The sequence below is a fragment of the Diadema antillarum genome, unplaced genomic scaffold, assembly GCF_040938485.1.
Source record: "Diadema antillarum isolate AM-2024a unplaced genomic scaffold, OU_Dant_1.0 seq00001204_RagTag, whole genome shotgun sequence".
In the NCBI taxonomy this organism is placed as follows: domain Eukaryota; kingdom Metazoa; phylum Echinodermata; class Echinoidea; order Diadematoida; family Diadematidae; genus Diadema; species Diadema antillarum.
This window is the reverse complement of record NW_027271997.1, coordinates 723,065-742,363: the sequence shown is the minus strand read 5'-3', so window position 1 is coordinate 742,363 and position 19,299 is coordinate 723,065. Positions and strand designations below refer to the sequence as shown.

The window sequence follows — 19,299 nt, the reverse complement described above, 5'->3', positions numbered from 1 at the left end:
AAAGTGTTGCGACAGAAATGTTTTCAAGCGTTTGCAGTTCTGTTTGTTATTACCAGGAGGTGGATCTGACCTACTGTAAATAATATCAGAATGTTTACATTTCTCAGATGTAGCTCAATTCCTTCAAAATCAATTCCATCAAAATTGTTGTTCTTTGTATGATTGACGTGACTTAATAGGTGATACAGTTTGTAGAGACCTATTTGGATTATTCATGTAGAATAGTAGATAGCTGTGATTTGTAAGATACAGCCATGTAGGTCTCCTGTAGCCGACAAAAAGAGAATAAAGAAAAAGTGTACAGTGTCTACTCTCTTCAGCTTTAGTTGGCTTCCCATTTGATGTTTGTTATTGAGCAACATGCTATTTTTTTTAAAATTCCTTGAAGGCATTAGGAAATGATAGTTGGGCAGGTGAGGATAAGATGGGTCATGAGACTCGGTATACGTTGTAAGTCTGTAAAAGTAGTGGGTATGTGCATGAGCAGGTGCTAGAAAATGAACCTGATGGCCCATGGTATGCCTTTGATGATTTGTGTTGTTCTTCTCAGACATTCTATTGAGAGTGCCCAGAAAAAGGCTGAGGAACCAGTCTCTGTGATTGCTGGGAGAGAGGTCAGAGGACTGGCAAGCACTGTGGGTAAGTCATGTCCAGATAGTAGGCTCAGACAGAAGCTGTGTATTCTTTTAATCCAACCTGAACCACTCTCCTTCTTCCCTGAAGGAGTAGTTGGATGGCAGTCAAGACTGGCACTCGCACACATTCTTAACCCTTGTATGTGTTTATGTTGTCACAAACATCGGTTAGTAACATGCTCATGTTCCATAATGATATTTTGATAATCCTTTGGAACACACTGAATCCCCTCCATTCTGTAAACTAAATGGCCTGAAGCACAAAAAGTTTGTCATTGCGACACCTCCTCCTCCAATTTCTTGCAAATAAAAGAAAAAAATGAAACAGAATGGCTGATTTACTCTATGCTTGTCAAAATCACTCATGTACAAACTTGAAATTGTATGTGTATGTGTGTCTGTGTGTGTTTCATAGATGAATTGTTATGGTCTGAGAATTATTATTCCATCCAACATTCATGTCAAAGGAATTTCCAATAATTTTTTGGATTTGTATGTAGTATGATCTTTAGGATCTTTATTTTTCTGTACTGTGGTAATATTTCAGAATAAGGCAAAGCTGAAGCTCATATCAAATGCAATATACAGCTATGTTACTGGGTGTGTTTTTTTTTTCAACATTTACACTCATACAAAATGAATGAATTGAATACACATTGTTGACAGTTTCATTGTCTCCTTTTGCTCATTTGATTGAATAGAAGCAGAGAAGTTGGGATCAGACATCATTGACCGACTAGCAGAGAGTAGGAGAGTGAGGCATGAGGAAGCCACTGAGGATCTCCACCATGAATTCACCATCATCGCCAATGTGAGACCATCACTCTCAAATCCCATATCCATCCTCTAGCACTTTCACTTTTCTTTATTTTTATATCTCTCATATTCAGTTTTGTTGCTGGTCCTTTGAAACTAATGGTAGCGATTTGCATTTGTGAATTTTATCTTTATATCAGCTATTGATTACTCATATCAAATTTTTGCCTGTACCCTGTGCAGAGGAGCATTGCTAACCCATCATCCCTGTAATATAGCAATTTTCCATAGATATAGTACATGGTTCAGCCAGTTCTGAGGGGCAGTGAGGTAGATCATAGCTGTATATGTTTCTCAGGCATATTTGAATGCCCAAAACAGTGCTGGACAATACAGCTATAATTTTTTTTTTTGTGCACATTGCACCAAAATACTGCAGAATTATATTACATGTGAAATTTTCTGTGTAATTTCATTTTATTATTGGGCACATATTCCTTTTTATATCTTATCGTCTGTATATGGATTGTATTAATCATTTGTTTGTTTGTTTGTGTGTTTACAGTCGTCTTTGAAATGAAAATTGAATATGATTGCTTTGAATTCAATTCTGCTTTACATCCACAACCTGATAGGCTTTGTTTTTGTAATGAAAAGACATTATAATCATGATAATATCATTATAATGGCCATAATAGTATACCTTGTACTGTTTACCTTTTGCAATTTATCTTAGAATTCATGGACTACTTGATTTTGAATAATTGTGCCTTCTTATTTCTTGAATCACTCTTCATCCCACACAGGATATAGAACCCAAGATTGCTGCTGCAGGGGAAATACTTCTCAATAAACTTGAAGAAAATGACAAAGGTTAGCATCCAAATTTGCCTGTATCCTGAGACTGAACTGAGGGAATACTAAGAATTGAAGTATTTTACATTTTAGTAGTTCTTTTCTTTGGCCAAAAAGCAAGGTTTGTTGAGGTTTTTGCCAACAATATCTCTCCAGTAAAGAATTGTGTTCCAACCTGGCCAAACAACCTTCTCAGTACTACTTGTCATGATAAGTGTGTGCGGGAAACAGATAGGGGCATTGGTTGCAGATGAATCAAAGAGTGGATACATGTATAAAAGGAAAAGTATTTCCCTTCTTTGAATTATGTCTGAAGTTAGCAATGCACCATGTCATTCTTTAGAGAAAAAAAAAAATGTTGGTGCTGAAATATTCAGAGAGGAAAAACTGGGATTCAAAACCGAGTCATGCTGTGCAAATACACATTTGTCTGTCCTATGACACTAGTGTTTCACTAATTGTCATTGAATCTGTTGAATCTAAAGATACACACAGTATCTGTGGGTAGCAGTCTATAGATGTAGTTATAATGTCAGCTTATCCATTCTTTATTACTTACAGCGAGTCACATGTCAAACTGCTCTATAGACTTAACTTCCCTGTCCACAAACAGTATGATTTTTTAAATGTCCCCTCCATTTTGTTCAAGACGAAATTTTGGGTGGTTACAGCTGATATTCAGACTATTCTGTTGTTTTCACAATGACATTACATTTTCAAGGGGAATGCTGCATGTGTGTACTCGCTAAATAATGCTACGTACTGATACTTGTACAATATGCCAAGTATTTCAAAATTCAGCATGGAGACACCAATGCTGACAAGGGTTACTCAGCCCTTTACCAGAAAAATGAAACACACCAAATTGTACAGCCAAACACTGTATTGTTTTACTCCTCACATGAAGAATAATTTTCATTATTGGATGTTATCATGTTTGTTCTTATTCCATTCTCCCTCTGCAGAAATTGACAAGATGCTGGCAAAGATAGCTGATGATGATGTAAGTTTGTTTGAACTAAGCAGACCTTGACCTAGCTCATAGAATTATCTCTTGTGACACTTTCCTTTAGACATATATGTGATCCAAATTGCAGTGTGTTACAGTTTTGCAGCCAAGCTTTGAGCAACATCCCATATTTATCAGCTTTATGTGTGCATGTGTGGATGCAAACTGAATACTGATGAATGAATGCTATAACTCCACTGAGAGATTCAGTTAGTCAGTGTCTATTTGCCTGTAATGGAGTTGTCTGTCTCATTTTTTTTTTTTTTTTTTTTTTTTTGGAGACTTATTCTACTTGTCACTGGGTGAAGGAACAATAATATTAGCTTGAGAGTGTACTGGTATGTGAGTGAATAGAGGGTATTTTGCTTGTTATTTGTTGATAGACATGTGAAATCAAAACGATTCAAGACTTGAAAGAGGAAATTATTGCAATATATTTCTCTCTGTTTGTACAATGTTATTCATGTAAATATGGTATATTGCAATTGTACGGCCAGATAAATAATGATGATGATAATGATAATAATACCATTTATGTTTTCTACCTATTATCAAAATCATGTCAAGGAATATAGGTAACAGAGTGGAAGTTAAGGGATGTAGATTACACTTCTAGGGACTTTGAAAGAGGAAGTCATTAAGTACGAATAGAAGAATGCACTTCTTCCAGTGTTTACCTTGAAGTATCAATTCTAGTCGTTCCAGTTTTCAAAAAAAGAAATCTGAATCTTTCATGGCTTTCTCAATGTGCAGGATTTGAAAGGTTACCATCTCTCTGAGCTAGTCAGCTTGTGGGATGACATAGAGCAGCAGGCATCCATACGCAGACAGTACATCGCTGAAATGGACACCACTCTTCAAGCCCTTGAAGATGACAGACTAAAGAAGGTAAAGTGTGTGCAGTTTTGAGAGTGCACACATTTTCATTTTGCTTATGTGTTTATGTTTTGTCTTTCCAGTAGTAGTTGTTTCAGACTCTCTTGTTAGTGAGTAGCAATCTGAGGATTCGTCATCTCATTTTCCTTTGCTACGTCCCTTCACCCAAATGAAGCGCAGTATTAATTTCACGTCTCGGCCGTAGATGCAGCATGCACAAATCCGTCAGTGGGATTTGTTACTTTGTACGTTATCAATTCAAAGTATTTTCTGAAGTTGCCATGGCAAGAGGCTCTGGTACCAATGATGTTTTGGTATCATTTGGTTCTGAAAAGGGCCTAATGTTTTGTTTTGTTTTGTTTTGTTTTGTGTGTTTGTTGTGTTTTTTTTTACTCAGACTAGACATGATTTTGTTTTATGATGCACCAAACATCACTGGAGCCTGGCTGACTTCAAGAACAAACTATCTTTGCGAAAATAATCCATACATTGTTGTAGAAAACTTGCAAAACTATCAGAGCTGTTTTGAAAATGACAGAATGTGTGCATCTCTTCAATGCCCATCCACAGTTGAAAAATGTGCTGAAATCCTACGCCAAGAAGATGGAGGGCATTGCCTATCTGATGCCACCAGACGTCCAGCGACTCATCGAGAAGGAGTCCACCATCATCAATCAGACGCTCCTGTCAAACCGGCGTGCCTACACCGACCTCCAGGCCCGCCTTATGAAGACAGACATAGAGCGAGACAAGAACCACCACCGTGTGTGGGAGGACCGCCTCGCAGACTGGAGAAAACTCAACATCGACATCGCCATCAAGAAGTTCATGTACGTACTTTTAGAAATCCCTGATTTTCCTGTACACCATCTTGCATGGGGAGGGTCTATGTCCCGCATACCTTGTTACAATAAATAAGCTGTCTCATTGCCTATTGTCATTTATGAATAGCTAGTGTGAGTTTGTTCAATAGTTTACAAGATTATGGTTATAATCTTCTTAATGTACAGCCTTTGCTGGGGATATTCTATTTCAAGAATGTACTTGACTTATCATAATTCCATCACATCCATGTACTAGGTGTTAAGTAGAAAGTTTGCTCACTATCCAAGTGTTGAAAGTTAAACTCTTTCTCTAAATCTGTACCATCCTAGAACAGACAGTCAGACAAGCAGCCTTTTTGTGTGTACAGTTGTTTACTTGTATTGATATTTGTGAGTGATTTTCAAATTTGCACTAATTTATTAAAGCATTTGCTAACATATCATGCCCAAACAATGTCCCAAGACTTTTTTTTTTTTTTTTGGGGGGGGGGGGGCACATAGGTCATTCAGAGAAAATTTTGATTTCACTCCTCAAAACATGGACGCATTTCGTTCGAACGTTTGCCAAAAGTTGTCTGTTTATCAAACAGTGTGGAAGCTTGTGAGCATTAGCAAATTACAGCTACTGCTTACAACTTACAACTAAGCAAGACTGATGATATTCTGTCTTGAAAAAATGATGATGACAGTTAAAAAATCACAGTAGGAAAAAAAAAACAGAAAGCTTAATTCTCTTCTTCCTTCCATCTTTGTTTAGGGTTGTTTCATTCCCCCAATTATCATTTTCTCTTGTGGTAAATATCATAAGTTTCCTGTCAGCAGAGGACCTGTCTTGAAATTCAGTTGCACTGCTTCTTCCTTGACAGGGAATTCATGCAGAGTGAGAGAATCATCAACCCACCAAAGATCAATGCCTTGATGGACAAGCTGTACACGGAGCAGGTCAAGCTGAATAAAGGTCGTCTTGACATACTGGATAACCTCAAGTAAGTTTTGTTTGAAGTGTGTGTATGTTTGAATGGTCTACCTCTTAATTTATAAACTTTACTAGGTTGTAGGCATCTACTACTCATAAGTTTCCTTCTGTGATATTGAGCTGCATCATAAAGGATCAGTCATGAGTCTTTATTCCATGCTTTGAATAATCTTGATATTTTAGTCTTGATATTGTGTTGACATAGAATACAAATTGACTCTATTTGACAATTAGCATTATTTTCATATGGATAACTTTTGTGAAATAATGTCTCCAAGAAGGTGACTCAGATCAAATGTGGACTCTTTGTCTCCTTGTCTGTGAGCAGTGAAATGAAGCCACCGAAATCCAGCAAGACGGCAGCGTACCAGTGGAACAAGGAGATTGTGAGCTCCTGTCAGCGGATTGAACAGCTTCATGTGACCTACTTAGATCAGCTCCATGAGGAATATGAGAGTGTGTGCAAAGAGTGCTTGGACCACGTGGAGAACTTCCAGGTATAGTAACTTTTTAGTCGGTCTTTGAAACGTTAGTAGAAAGCATCATGGAACTGTTACAGATTGTTACTACTGTCATTGTGGAAATGTAAAATTTTGACAGTTAGAAGTTGCAAATTGGACAAGCTGTTTTTACCCACCATGTCCCTCTCAACCCAGGTGTATAAATGGGTGCCTGGCCAACGCCAGGGTTATAACAGTGGCAGGGCCCTCTGGTAGAGCAGGGGCAACACTGAAGTGGCTATCCCTGATAAAGGAGACCATATTATTATTGTCTTGTTGTTGTGATGATGGTGATGATTTCAAAATGATTATTTCATAATGTGACACATTGTGGTAAATCATCTCATAACTTTGGGGGAATTTACTGCAAGTATATAGGTGGATTCAGTGAATGCAGAAATGTTCAAAAAATATATCAGTGAAGTATGAGGAAAATCTGACAGTCCATTCAAAAGTTACAAAGTTTTAATGTTTTGGTTGACTTAATGTGCCATTACTGCTGGATCAGAAAGCTACAAAAGTTCTTGATGCCTCTCAAATGAAAAAAGAAAAAAAAAACCCACTGGGAGTGGTTGGGGTGAGGGGGGGTCAGTGGGAGGAGTTAGTTTTAGTGTCAGACAAAGGGTTGGAATCACATTCATAATTTCCCAATTGTATTGTTTGAATTTACATACCACTGTATCTGCACCTGCGTTAGGAATAATATGGATATTTACTTGATGCAGAAACAAGGTGTAGATTTTCATCAAGCTTTGTGTTCTCTCTCCCCACTTAGACGGAGCTCATAGAGGCAGGAGTCTGCTCGGACCAGAAAGTGGTTGAGGTCACTGACGATGAGATCTTACCTGAGGTCGGCCGATGCCAGGAGAAATTTGAGCACACACTGGAAGACATGGATGTGAGTATAACACATCACAGAAAGTCCAGGAAAATTCTAAACTTTATTTCACATCTATGGATCATGCCTTACATCGGTCACAACAGTAGGAAGAAGAATACTGGTATTATCGTACAAACTCATTGTATGCATATGTTAGTCAAGCACAGTTAATTTCTTGACGAGGTATATATCAGTACCTTCAATGTCTCTTTTCCACCATTTTCAGTTTGTAAAAGATGTATGAATGTGATTTCTGATCCATTATGCACATCAAGTGGTTATAGAAAGATAGATATGACTGGGAAAGAAACCACTTTTCTTTCCCTCACTCCCAGTTATCCCTGGAGAGGCTCGCAGAGCGCCACGCCCACCAGCTGCGCTCCCTGTTCAAGTTCACCCAGGGCGCCGCCCACTTGTGGGACGTCCATGAGATCAACCTGGCAAAGAAGGAGCGGCAACTACAGGAGCAGCTTGAAGAGTGTCGTCGGCAACACGACAACCTCAACCAGGTTTGTTACTGCCAGGATGATGATAATGATGATTGCTGAAACACTGATGATGATAATGATGGTTATGCAGATAGTGATGAGGACAGTGTTGAAGATGATGGTGGTAATGATCAACCGTGATGATGATGATGATGATGATGATGATGATGATGATGATGGTGATGATGGTGATGATGATGATGATGATGGTGATGGGGTGATGATGATGATGTAGATTGCAATGCAAACAATGATGATTGTGGTGACGATGCTAATGATAACAGTAGTGATGATCATCATCATGACCATCCTCATTATTGTATCATGCTGTTAAATGTGGAATTTTTGATACCTTACTGTGTAATTTGAATTTCCATCATGAAATTATATTTTGATGTGATCATTGACGGCAGATTTTGTGACACAAACAGTTACAACCTGGAAAATCAAAGTGGTAATTGTGATAAAAGTGTACACAAATGTTATACACTAAGCTATCTTTGTGACATCCAGTCGGTTCTTAAGATGAGCTTTGACTGATAATCACAAGCCTCAATGTTCATGACGAGATCTGGATGTAGGCTCTATGTATAAGCAACATCTTAGATGAACTTGCTTATCTGGTGATTTTTTTTTTTTTTTTTTTTGTGAGGCTAGATAATGTCTATATGGCTACAAATAGATCAGGTAATGACATGTATTGGAATAACAGACTCCTTGTGAGAAATCAGTGGATTGTTTCTCCCTACAACCTGTGACTTGACTCCTTTCATCTTTCTAGGACATGGAAGCCAACCTTGACATCTTGATGGATCGCTTGAGGCAGGAGAGCAGTGAGGAGGCCCTCAAGAACATGCTAGAGAAAGCAGGACAGATGCTGGACAAGGTCAAGGAGAGGTAAGACAGTCTGCCGTCTATCAACCCTAGCTCCCTGAGATAGCACATCACTGCCGTACCATCCCCATGTACTGTGCACTGGAAAAAGACGCACAAAGCCAGACTGAAAATTGATGGCAAGATTTCACGCCTTATGGTGTATAGTCTGTTGGATTTAATAATCAAGAATCATCATCTTTCCCTTTGTGTTGAATATTTGATGTCTTTGTAAGATATTCTTCAAAATTCTTCTCCTGGATTGCATTGGAAATACCAGTGGGAGCATCCCAGATTTGATGATGTGACAAATCCTTATTGTGTCATATAGACCACATGTGACCGTGCATCACAAAACAAACAAAAAGTCGCATGTACTGATTTTGTGTTAGGACTGAAAAAAGTTGAAATGGGTCAACCCATCCAATCTAGAGTTTTTCATAGTTTCTGAAAGAGCAACTCTTCTTCTACATTATACTAAAGTTTGGGATCATAAAAGGAACAGGAACTTGTGTTTTTAGCAGTTTTTCTTGAACACTTCGTGGTGGAATAGTGTGATTAGGTGTTTCTCATAGAGTCCTCTTTTCATTTCTTAAAAACCCTGTCTATTCTCTTCACTTTCAACTCCAATAACTTTGGAAAGAATGATGCTACTGCCTTGAAAGTTGGCAGTAATCATTTACAGATTGTGTTTATAAAGCATGCTTAATTTCAGCTTAATCTAATACTGTAAAACGAGGAATTTTTGCGTGCATTTTGATTTCGCGAATTTCGCGAGCGCCAAGATTCGTAAAATTAAAATGCACAAAAGTTCTTATCTACACTACATGCATTGAATGCTAGTGGCAGTTCGCGAAAATTTCATGCCGCAAAAAAGGCCGTCGGCTCCAATTTGCGAAAAATTCATGCCGCGAATATATCATGTTTTGCAGTAATCCCTTCATTATTGTTGCTCTGGTGGTTAACATTTTTTTTTTTTGTTCCATTCATCGCACAGCTAGCACGGCTTGAAAAAGATTAAGCGCTTGAATAGACCCTCTACTTCAGAGCCTCTTTTCTCAGTTCACACTTTCCAAAGTGTGTGCTTTCTTTACAATATTAGGATAGGTTAGGAGAGTCCATTCGAATTGAGTTAAACATCATTTTAAAGCTTGAAGTCTGCTCTTTCAGGATCTGCTCTTAACTAAAACTCCATGTGTGGCGACTTTATGTTGGTTTTGTGATGCAGGGTCACACATATATCCCTCTCTAATTACCAATACCAGCTTTCATTATGTTTATAATTTGTCTGCTCTAGTCCGGTAGTTAGTGAGCTGTCAGCTCATATTTGTATTTTTGCTTCCTCCGTGAAACAGCTACTTCACCTTCTACAAGGACCAAGAGGATATTGTCAAGGGTTACCCAGACATGGTCAGTGAGGAGCTCCAGAGATACGATGGCTCTCTCTGCACTTTCTTTGGAGTGGACAGAGTGGATCCCACCGTAAGTCATTTGCATATTATCCTGCAAGATATTGATGTTAGATTTGTAAGACAGGGGGAGGGGTAACTCTGATTAGAATAGATGATGCACATCTTAGCAGTAGTATGTATACTAGCCACATATCTTGACTGAACACAGGTCAAATTTGTTGAGACATACAGTGCATGTTTGAAGCCAGAAGGTCTAGAAAGGGCATTAATCAATCAATTTCATCACATGTTTCATCGGGAACATTGTTGCTTCACTTTTGTTTTGCTTGTTACTGATAATCAGTTGTAGTGTATCTTCACGAGGATATAAGTTTTATATTCATTTTAATCTGAAGAATCTACCATCATTCAATATACAATTAATTTTTTTGCCATCTAGTTTGATTGATATCAAATTTGTTTACCTTTTTTTTTTTTTTTTTTGGCCAAGCAATTTCAATCTTGTCAAATATGTGTGAAGGACTTTTCATGTTTTGGCAATGTTTGCAATCAGAACTTTCAGGTTGACGTTTTCAGACTTAACACACCTCTGTTCTAGATTCTAAATACCCCTGTGTTCAGACCACGGTAGAAGGTACAAGCATGATTGACACTTCCTTTTGAGGGACATGATCATAATTTCATATTTCAATTTGAAATTTGCGACACTAGGAGTTTAGAGCAACTCCCACCTGACAGTGTATTGTTGTAACTATTCAATCATTTTTAATGTATGGCTGTTTTCTCCTGGTACTTGAGAAGAAGGAAGGAGAGACTGGTGAGGAGAACCAGCAGCAAGAAGGGCAGGAGAAGGAGGAGATGAAGAAGGAGACAAGTAGCTCCCAACAGGATTCTCAGAGCCCATCACAAGCTGGGAGCAAAGCCAGCAGCCAGGAGGGATCAGGGAGTCGGCCAGAGAGCTCCCACTCTGTCAAATCGGTGAGCTAAGCCAGATGCTTGTCATCTTTTCCCTTTGCTGACATTGTATCATATCATCCCTTTATATTTCATTCCCTTTGTAGAGGACAAGAAAGTACAATGAGGAATTTGATTTCAAGATTTTAAACTTTAAAGAGATGTTGTGGTTATGTACCTCAGAAACATCTAGATCTTTCAAAAGGGACATTGCCTTCATTTCCTGTCATTGATGTAGTTGGTCTTCAGCTCAAAGCTAAAGGGTCTCTGTACTGTGGGCCCTAAATGACTTCATACCCCTTGATTTCTTCATTATCCTGAACCAGCTAAATCTTTCCAGACCTTTAAAATCTCCCCATCTACTTTTCTGTCTCCTTTCAATTTCAAGCTCTGTCTCTGATGTCTTTTAACATAGATTGCTCTCCCTGCTGCACTCATTGCAATCAGCTTAAACTATCCTATTTACAATATAAGGCTGCTTTAAAGTATGCACCCATAACTTACGGTCAATGCACATGTTGCTTGTGTCGTCTAACCCTAGAGTCCTTTGGCCTCTTGTCTGATGTATGCATGTGCGCTATGTGTTATAATTTTTTCTGATGCTGTTTGTGTGCCCACAAAGGTCTCTTAGTCTTCTTTCTTTGTTTACAGCCACTTCATGTACACAACTAGGGTTTACTTTCCTGTATCATAGCATTAGACACCCTGTGTCTTCCTTCATATATTTGTCTCTTGGTATACACTCAGTCATATTTGGTGTAATTACACAAAGAATATATTATTCAGCTTTAGTAAGCACAAGCAGAGTATGGGTAAAGTCAGCCATACTTTTATTCACAACGGTTACTAGTCTTAATTTGTATTGATAAGTATAAATTATCACATCTGAATTGACAAGAAGATGCAATATAGTATTTCAAGAAACTTGAATTTATGTGGTTGAAGAGAATGACAAAAGGAAAATTCAGATATTCCATTGCTCTGCTTTTGTTTTCGTTTTTTCAAGACCTTAGATATTTGCTCAATGTTCAGAAACTCTCTCTGTAGCTTTGTTTCACTCGCCATCACACTGGTTATTATTTGAATTTTTTCCCAAACTTCAGTCTCCACACACTTTTCAGAGTGAGGTTTGTTTCTCTTTCTGAAAGGCAAAGTTGAGTAGTTGAAAATCACTGTCCAAAAACAGACCATGCATCATTGTGGTATCATGACATCAGATGCCTCAAAACTGGGGGGAAAAGAGTTTGGTTTGACATTCACCAATAGACAAGTTAGCTCAGGATGGGTATGTTACCAAAGGATCCCACCAAGTCGTGAGCATACTATGTATTTGATTCCTGCTGTCACTGTGCATGCACCATGCTGCTATTCCATGCATGAAGCACTAATGTCTTGTATGTCCTAACCACCTGTTACTCTATGTCCACCTGTGTCCACCTGTGTCCACTCATGTCCACTCACCAGTCTGCCAACAAGAAAAGTGTTAGTTTGAGAAGGACAGCACTCTCTACTGACTTCAAGTCTAGGGTGAGTCTAGGATTGGTCCAGTCTGAAACCTGCACCTCTTCATTCAGATATAGTACCTCTTGTATTTCAAGCGGTTGGAATGTTCGTCCATCCATTAATTCAGTTCAGATACAATAGTACTTCTTGTTGTGTTCATAATGTATGTGTTATGGATTTATCGTGTCTTATTGATCCTTGTTTTTACAACATTAGCATTTGAAATGGATGTATGTGTCATTGTGACCAAACTATACACATTTTCCTAAACAATGCTGACTTTCAAGTTTGCAAGGTCAGATATCTAGTGAAGTTCTGGAAGCAGCTAAATCATCTAGGCCTACATCATCTTACAGACTTTATTTAAACTGACATTTCCTACAAGTTAACACTCGATCAACCTGTGTTTTGCAAAGATTGTGATTTTTTTTTCAAAATTCACTCATTAGGAGATCATTCAAAGAGTGATTCATAATGAGGGTGACCTTCATATGCACTGATCCATCTCACAGCCAGAAAGCTACTCCGAAGAATCCTCAAGAATTATGAATGAAGTTTACCCTTTCCACAATCCGGTTAGTACATTTCATGTGTGTCTCTCATATATACAGAGCTCCTCTGCACAACCAGGCAACTCAGCCTCAGAGACCATCGACCAGGATTCGGTTCCCCCTGTCGTCAGGGAAGTCCTGTCGACCTCCAACGGCACCAACTTCTACGTCCTGACAGTGGGCGGAGCTCTGGGAGGGGAGGAGGAGGAGCCAGGACAGGGCGGGGACTCCTGGGAGGGAGGGGTGCCAGAGGAAGGGTCACGCCCAGTTTTCCTGCAAAACGTCACCATTCCGGCAGAAATGCTGCAGAACTTGCGGAAGAAGTGAGTGATATTTCAGAATCTCTCACTGTCTCACATGATTAGTCTTTATTTTCTGTATTTACAAGTGATCTATTGATTTATTGATTTATTCATAAGTCATTTATTGATTTGTCATAGTAGTCTGATACACCAAGAATCACACTTTGTGGAGGTAAAGAACATACACCATGAGATTTTTAATGAGTGTCATCATAATAGTGTTTGGGAATAGATGGTCATGAATGTTAAGACAAAGAGTAAGGACTTTCAACTGAACGAGACGATATGTGAAAAAAAAATGGTTTTGTACTTGTGTGTAATTGTACTTTCAACTGAACGAGATGATGTGTGAAAAAAGAAAAAAAAAAGGTTTATACTTATGTGTAATTCTACTTAAAGTGGGGAGAGCGATCATGAAAACATTTGCCCATATTCCTTGAATATTTGAAACAACAGGGGCATTATGAACACAAACCAGCTCCTTATTAAATTTTCTTTTGCTTTCACAGCATGCGGGCCTCCTTTCTAGAGCACCTGGAAGAGTGGATGGTGTATGCCATGGAGAGAGCACACAGTGTGGTGGCTGCTAAGGTAAGATGGAGCATGTGGTGTCAGGTGGTACATGGCAATCAAATACAGCATCCAAATAATGATAATTGATGATTTTATGATGGTACAGTCGAACCTGTCTATAGCGGCCACCCCAAAGGTGACGAAAAAAAGTGGCTGTCATAGACAGGTGGCCGCTATAGACAGGGTCGTTAATGGCTTTTCTCTTGAGGGGAATTCTGTTTAGTGGTTGCATATGGCGGATGGTCGCTATAGACAGGTTTGACTGTATATAATTCCATCAATGAGCATGTATTGAGAAAATTGATTGTTATCCAGGAAAAATTGTCTGCCAAACATTGCATTTAAAACCCTTGGGAGAAGCAGTGCTTTACTCTTGCTTTCATAGACTCTGAGAGTGGTGAAGCATTAGGAATTGTTACTTCTTCTGTGTGCCAAATACATAAAGCATTGCTCCTTTTGAAATCGTGTATTGAATGTTCCTTTCTTCTGTAGATGTGAATTGTCTGTCAAGAAATTTGCTGAATTCAAATGTGAAATAGAAATACAGGATTGATCAGAACTTGTGATTTTTCTTTGCATATTGAGTTTGTGGCCATCAATTTTAATATTACATATATGAGTCACAGCAGTTATTTGTCAACCTCACATATTCTTCCCACAGTTTTGTCAACTGGATTATATGGCTTTTTAGACAAACATGGAATTTAAGGAAGGTTTCAAATTGCTTATAGATATTTTTACTGTTTGATACAAAGTTAACATAAAATGGCTGCCAATGTTCCCCATCATAACATGAACCATGAAGATTTTAGAAGAAAAAACTCAGTGATAGAAAAAGGAAAACAAAGCTTGTGGTGTTTCTTGCATTTATTTTCAGCTCCATGAGTGGAGACATGGCTAAGTGTTTCTCTGTCATCTTTGAGGGGAAAATGTGAGGTTTTTTTTATCATGTCAATCAAACTTTCACTCTTGATGGTCTCACCCTGTTTCTTGACGGCCGACAGATGGAAGAGCTGAAGAGTGAGTTGGACCTTCGTCTCCACCTACACGAGCCCCGCCCCCAGCGCACAGAGCTGGATGTTCACAACGTGCGGGCCGCCGAACTTTTGCTCCACCAGGAGCGAGTGACCAAACACTCCCGAGGGGTGTCTGGCGCCCTCTCGGAGATCAAGCAGCGCTTTGCTGCCATGCAGAAGGAACACGACGGCGTTGTCGAGCGCTTCCGCCAAGACATTGACGCCATGGAGAACGTCTTTATCAATGCTTCTCGCTCTGCCGAGTAAGACACACTCACACACCAATGTGTTTCTTAATGCACAGTTGTCATCATGATCACCTTGATATCTGGATATATTATACTGTAATTGATGTTTAACATGCTATATTGCAAGCTCTTGATCAAATGAGAAAATTAGCTAATAACTAGAATTGGGTTTAGCTGTAATACCTAAATAGTTTCTTTGTTTCTTTTCTAGGTGGTTGACTATTCAAAATTGGTTTTTCAAAAAAGAAGAAAGAGAGAAATCAAAATAATGCGTGTAATCCCATTGTGTGAGCACCGCCTTCTACTAATACACACTTGAACTACCTGTTACCAAATGATTATCAAAACGATGATAACTGGAGACTGGTAATGAAATTGAATCTCCAGAAAGTGTAACACAAACACACTGTTTCACAAAGCTGCAAACTAGGATGTTTTCATTATACCTTGATACCTTGATGCAGTAATCCCGTGAAGTAGCTCTTATATGAAGCTATACTGGGATGAACTTGAGCAGTGTGTCGTGAGGGGGTGCCATTCAATGTATGTACAACAGTCTCACTATCATACAATTAAATGTGACTATGAGTGCTTAGTGCGAGTAAAAACTGCGTCGATCCTCCTACATGGTGGCAGATCCAACAGGGCTGTAGAAGATGTTATAAAAGATTATATTCTGTATTTTGTTGTCTTTTTTATCATTACTCACAAGACAAAAAAAGAAGAAGATGTTTTTAAAGTAAGAGATATGTTGCATGCTTGGTACAAGCAATTTTCTCAATATAAATCAAACTGTGACTTTTGCCTGTAGAATATGTTATTTTGGCATCCCTTCTTTTTAGATTGTAAAGAAATTCATTAAATGAGTGGGGAAATGAAGAAATAGAATTATGAGGGACTAGTGTACCTAAAGCCACCTGAAAAAAAGATTTGCCATAATAGACTTTCATGCAGTGATTACTTGTTTCCCACTGCAGCCTGGTGGCGCTGTCACACCAAGTCAACACCAAAGTGGAGAGCCACATGGATGTCATCAGGGCATCCCTCAGGCAATTCAGGCAGTACCTGGATGACACATTGCAGATGCTGCGGGAATCCAACGCAAGATTCATCAAGTCCTTCAAGTAAGTCTGTAATCTTGTCTGTTATGTATCTATTAGTTAATATTATATGAATGTGCGTATGTATATATGTGTTCATGTATGTATGCATGTATGTATGCATGTATGTATGTGCATAAATGTGTGTATGTTATGTGGTTACATATACATGGATAGCATGATTGATGTTTTTGTGTCCGACCAATATCTTTAAGAACACTATTTTGAAATATGTTATATACATGTAGGTGTGACTCATATGTTTGTAATGCAGTCTTCTAATTTTTTATCTGTATGCATTGCCAAAACTTTCAATGCTCATGTGTTGAACATTGAGTTGTATAGTCTCAAGAATGTAGTTCATTCAATATATTATGTGAGTTCCCTTGTATAATTTCTTTATTCTTTCCACGCTTGAAACATATTTGGCCATGATACAAACCTATTCAAAGATAACTTTGTCTGAGTAAACTAGAACACAATTTTTGCAATGCCTAACAAGGCTTCTATTGGCTGTATTCATAAAAACGTTTACCCTCAGGCTATTTTCCGACGGAGGCAACTTTTCCCCGGAGGAGGTGGAGGCCTACAAGAAGAAACTGGAGAAGCTGGCCATCAAGATAGACTCGGCCGAGGGATTCGTCATGGCCGACCTGGAAGGCATGGAGGCAAGGAGACTGACGCAGGCCACCAACATCGCTGGCAAGTTTGAAGACAGGTGAGGCCGTGGTGGGAAGATACTGGTTGGTGTTTGTTCTGTATCGTTACAGTTGCAATTCTATCATTTGGCTCTGGTGCAAGATTTCTCATGTGCCGGCTGTTTGAAAGAAACCTCAGATTGTACAACAGGCTTTGAACATGGCTGTCAAATTAGAAGGCATGCAAGAGTGTGAAGAGGAAAGATAATTCGTGATGATGTAATATTATCGTTGTCTCACGTTTGCAAGGTTGTTACTGGCTTGTGAAGGTAGTTAAGTGCCTCTTGTCTCGTGAGATTCATTCTGCGTAAGTCTGCTATTAAGTTTCTTGCATACTTGTTATACTTCAAGAATATGTGACTACATACATATAGGATGGTGAGGGATCAGCATCTAACAATGTTGCAAAAAAATTTGGTGATATAGTGCTAATCTTATTGTGAAAAAAATTTCAAACAATCAGAGTAGCCAGTGAGTTTTGATAGTAACATTGTATTAAAGTGACAAATAATGATAGAATTAGACCAGTGACTCTGGCGATGTGCCACGATGATTATCGATGATTATCATTTGTCAGTGATAATCTCATTTCATCTTTAACCCATTGAAGACTAGTCCCGAGTATACTCAGTCAGATGTCTATGGGAAATGCGTGCTAAAATAAAATCAGTCTGTCCTCAACAAGTTAACATATGCCCTCTTTGTCACATTCGCCGCCATGTTCTCTCCAGATTCAAGAGTCACCTGTTTGACCTGACGTTTATTGAGAAGCTGAGCCGATGGCTGAACAACACCCAGGTGAAGATCAAGGGAGAGGTGGCCGCTAGTAACACTCAGGCACAGAACCTCATGAGGCTGCTCAACACACTGGAAAACAGAGTGGATGCCTGCGAGCGTCCCAATCTGGACAAGGAGGTACGTCTTGGCTGTTACCTTGATTTTCAGTCACTTGGGGGGTTCCTCTTTTTTTTTTTGCTGCAACAGTCACTGATTCTTTCAGCCACATTCTGGAGAATAAAATGAATGCAGCAGAGCACCCCTACCAGTCAGAGCTACAGAACACATGGAATCTGTCTTACTGATAGCCAAGTTTACACATTATAGAACTAGCGTAGTCATTCCTTTGGTTAAAGCTCCGGAGTTGACCGATTTAGGGATAGTGCCTTCATGATATCAAAAGACTGAGATTTGTTGTTGTTTTCAGTTGTTTTAATTAGGTCTTGATGAATTCAGTCAGCTGTCTAATTGGCAATTTGCTTTAACTGCAAAAGGTTCCTTTAGTATGTGAAATAGCAACAGATTGTAATGCAACTGAATGGCAATCAATTGCACTGTTGACAAGATTGCATGTCGGCTCTCTCTGGTCAGTTGAATTGTTGTTGGAGTTTGTTGTCATACTTAATGGTGTCTTTCTTATTATACCCCCGCCAAACGAAGTTTGAAGGGGGTATATAGGAATCAGCGGACGGTCGGGCGGTCGGGCGGTCGGGCGGTCGGGCGGTCGGGCGGTCGGTCCGTTGCAAATCTTGCGTTGTGAACTACTTCCTCAGTTTTCAACCGATTCCCATAAAACTTGGCACAGATGTCTGCCTTGGGTTGTAGATCTGCAAGACGTATTTTTTGACAGTACCCAAAAGTACGTTGCCATGGTAACGGCATATTATGGGCAAAAATGGGTACAAATCTTGCGTCGCGAACTCCTCCCACAGTTTTTGATCAATTTTTATGAAATTAGGTACAGATGTTCATCTGAATATGTTAATGTGCAAGACACATATTTCCGCAGTGGCAAAAAGTGCGTTGCCATGGTAACGGCATGTTATTGGTAAAATATAGGACAAAATGCTTCATGGCAAAACTACTTCATCAGTGTTGTTCCAATTCTCATGGAATTCATATTGAATGTTTGTCTTAGGATATAGGTCAGCATGACACATTTCTTGACAGTGACAAAAAGTATGTTGCCATGGTAACAGCTCACATATTATGAACCAAAATGATGGAAAATTTTGTGTTGCAAACTACTTCCTCAGTTTTTGCCCAATTTCCATGAAACTTGGTACAGATGTGTGCCTTTGGTTGTAGATGTGCAAGACGCATTTTTTGACAGTACCCGAAAGTACGTTGCCATGGTAACGGCATATTAATGGCAGAAGATCAAGGAAAGATCTTGCGGATTTAACTACTTCCTCAGTTTTTTGACCAAAGCTTATGAAATGTGGCACACACCTTGATCTTGGTGGGAAGATGTGGAAGACATATTTTTCGGA

General features: G+C 39.0%; 1 protein-coding gene across 1 annotated transcript in view; it reads left to right on the top strand.

Moving 5' to 3' along the window:
- LOC139744707 (coiled-coil domain-containing protein 180-like) overlaps positions 1 to 19,299 on the top strand; it is a 49,771-nt gene that overhangs the window by 3,237 nt on the left and 27,235 nt on the right. The window contains exons 4-22 of the mRNA XM_071655131.1: positions 551 to 639; positions 1,337 to 1,446; positions 2,198 to 2,264; positions 3,212 to 3,249; positions 4,009 to 4,143; positions 4,702 to 4,961; positions 5,822 to 5,941; positions 6,260 to 6,428; positions 7,207 to 7,329; positions 7,647 to 7,820; positions 8,581 to 8,696; positions 10,028 to 10,154; positions 10,886 to 11,062; positions 13,153 to 13,415; positions 13,904 to 13,985; positions 14,972 to 15,246; positions 16,209 to 16,355; positions 16,873 to 17,049; positions 17,761 to 17,944. Of these exons, the coding sequence (XP_071511232.1) occupies positions 551 to 639; positions 1,337 to 1,446; positions 2,198 to 2,264; positions 3,212 to 3,249; positions 4,009 to 4,143; positions 4,702 to 4,961; positions 5,822 to 5,941; positions 6,260 to 6,428; positions 7,207 to 7,329; positions 7,647 to 7,820; positions 8,581 to 8,696; positions 10,028 to 10,154; positions 10,886 to 11,062; positions 13,153 to 13,415; positions 13,904 to 13,985; positions 14,972 to 15,246; positions 16,209 to 16,355; positions 16,873 to 17,049; positions 17,761 to 17,944 (2,833 nt within the window). The remainder of the gene's footprint in view (positions 1 to 550; positions 640 to 1,336; positions 1,447 to 2,197; positions 2,265 to 3,211; positions 3,250 to 4,008; positions 4,144 to 4,701; positions 4,962 to 5,821; positions 5,942 to 6,259; positions 6,429 to 7,206; positions 7,330 to 7,646; positions 7,821 to 8,580; positions 8,697 to 10,027; positions 10,155 to 10,885; positions 11,063 to 13,152; positions 13,416 to 13,903; positions 13,986 to 14,971; positions 15,247 to 16,208; positions 16,356 to 16,872; positions 17,050 to 17,760; positions 17,945 to 19,299) is intronic.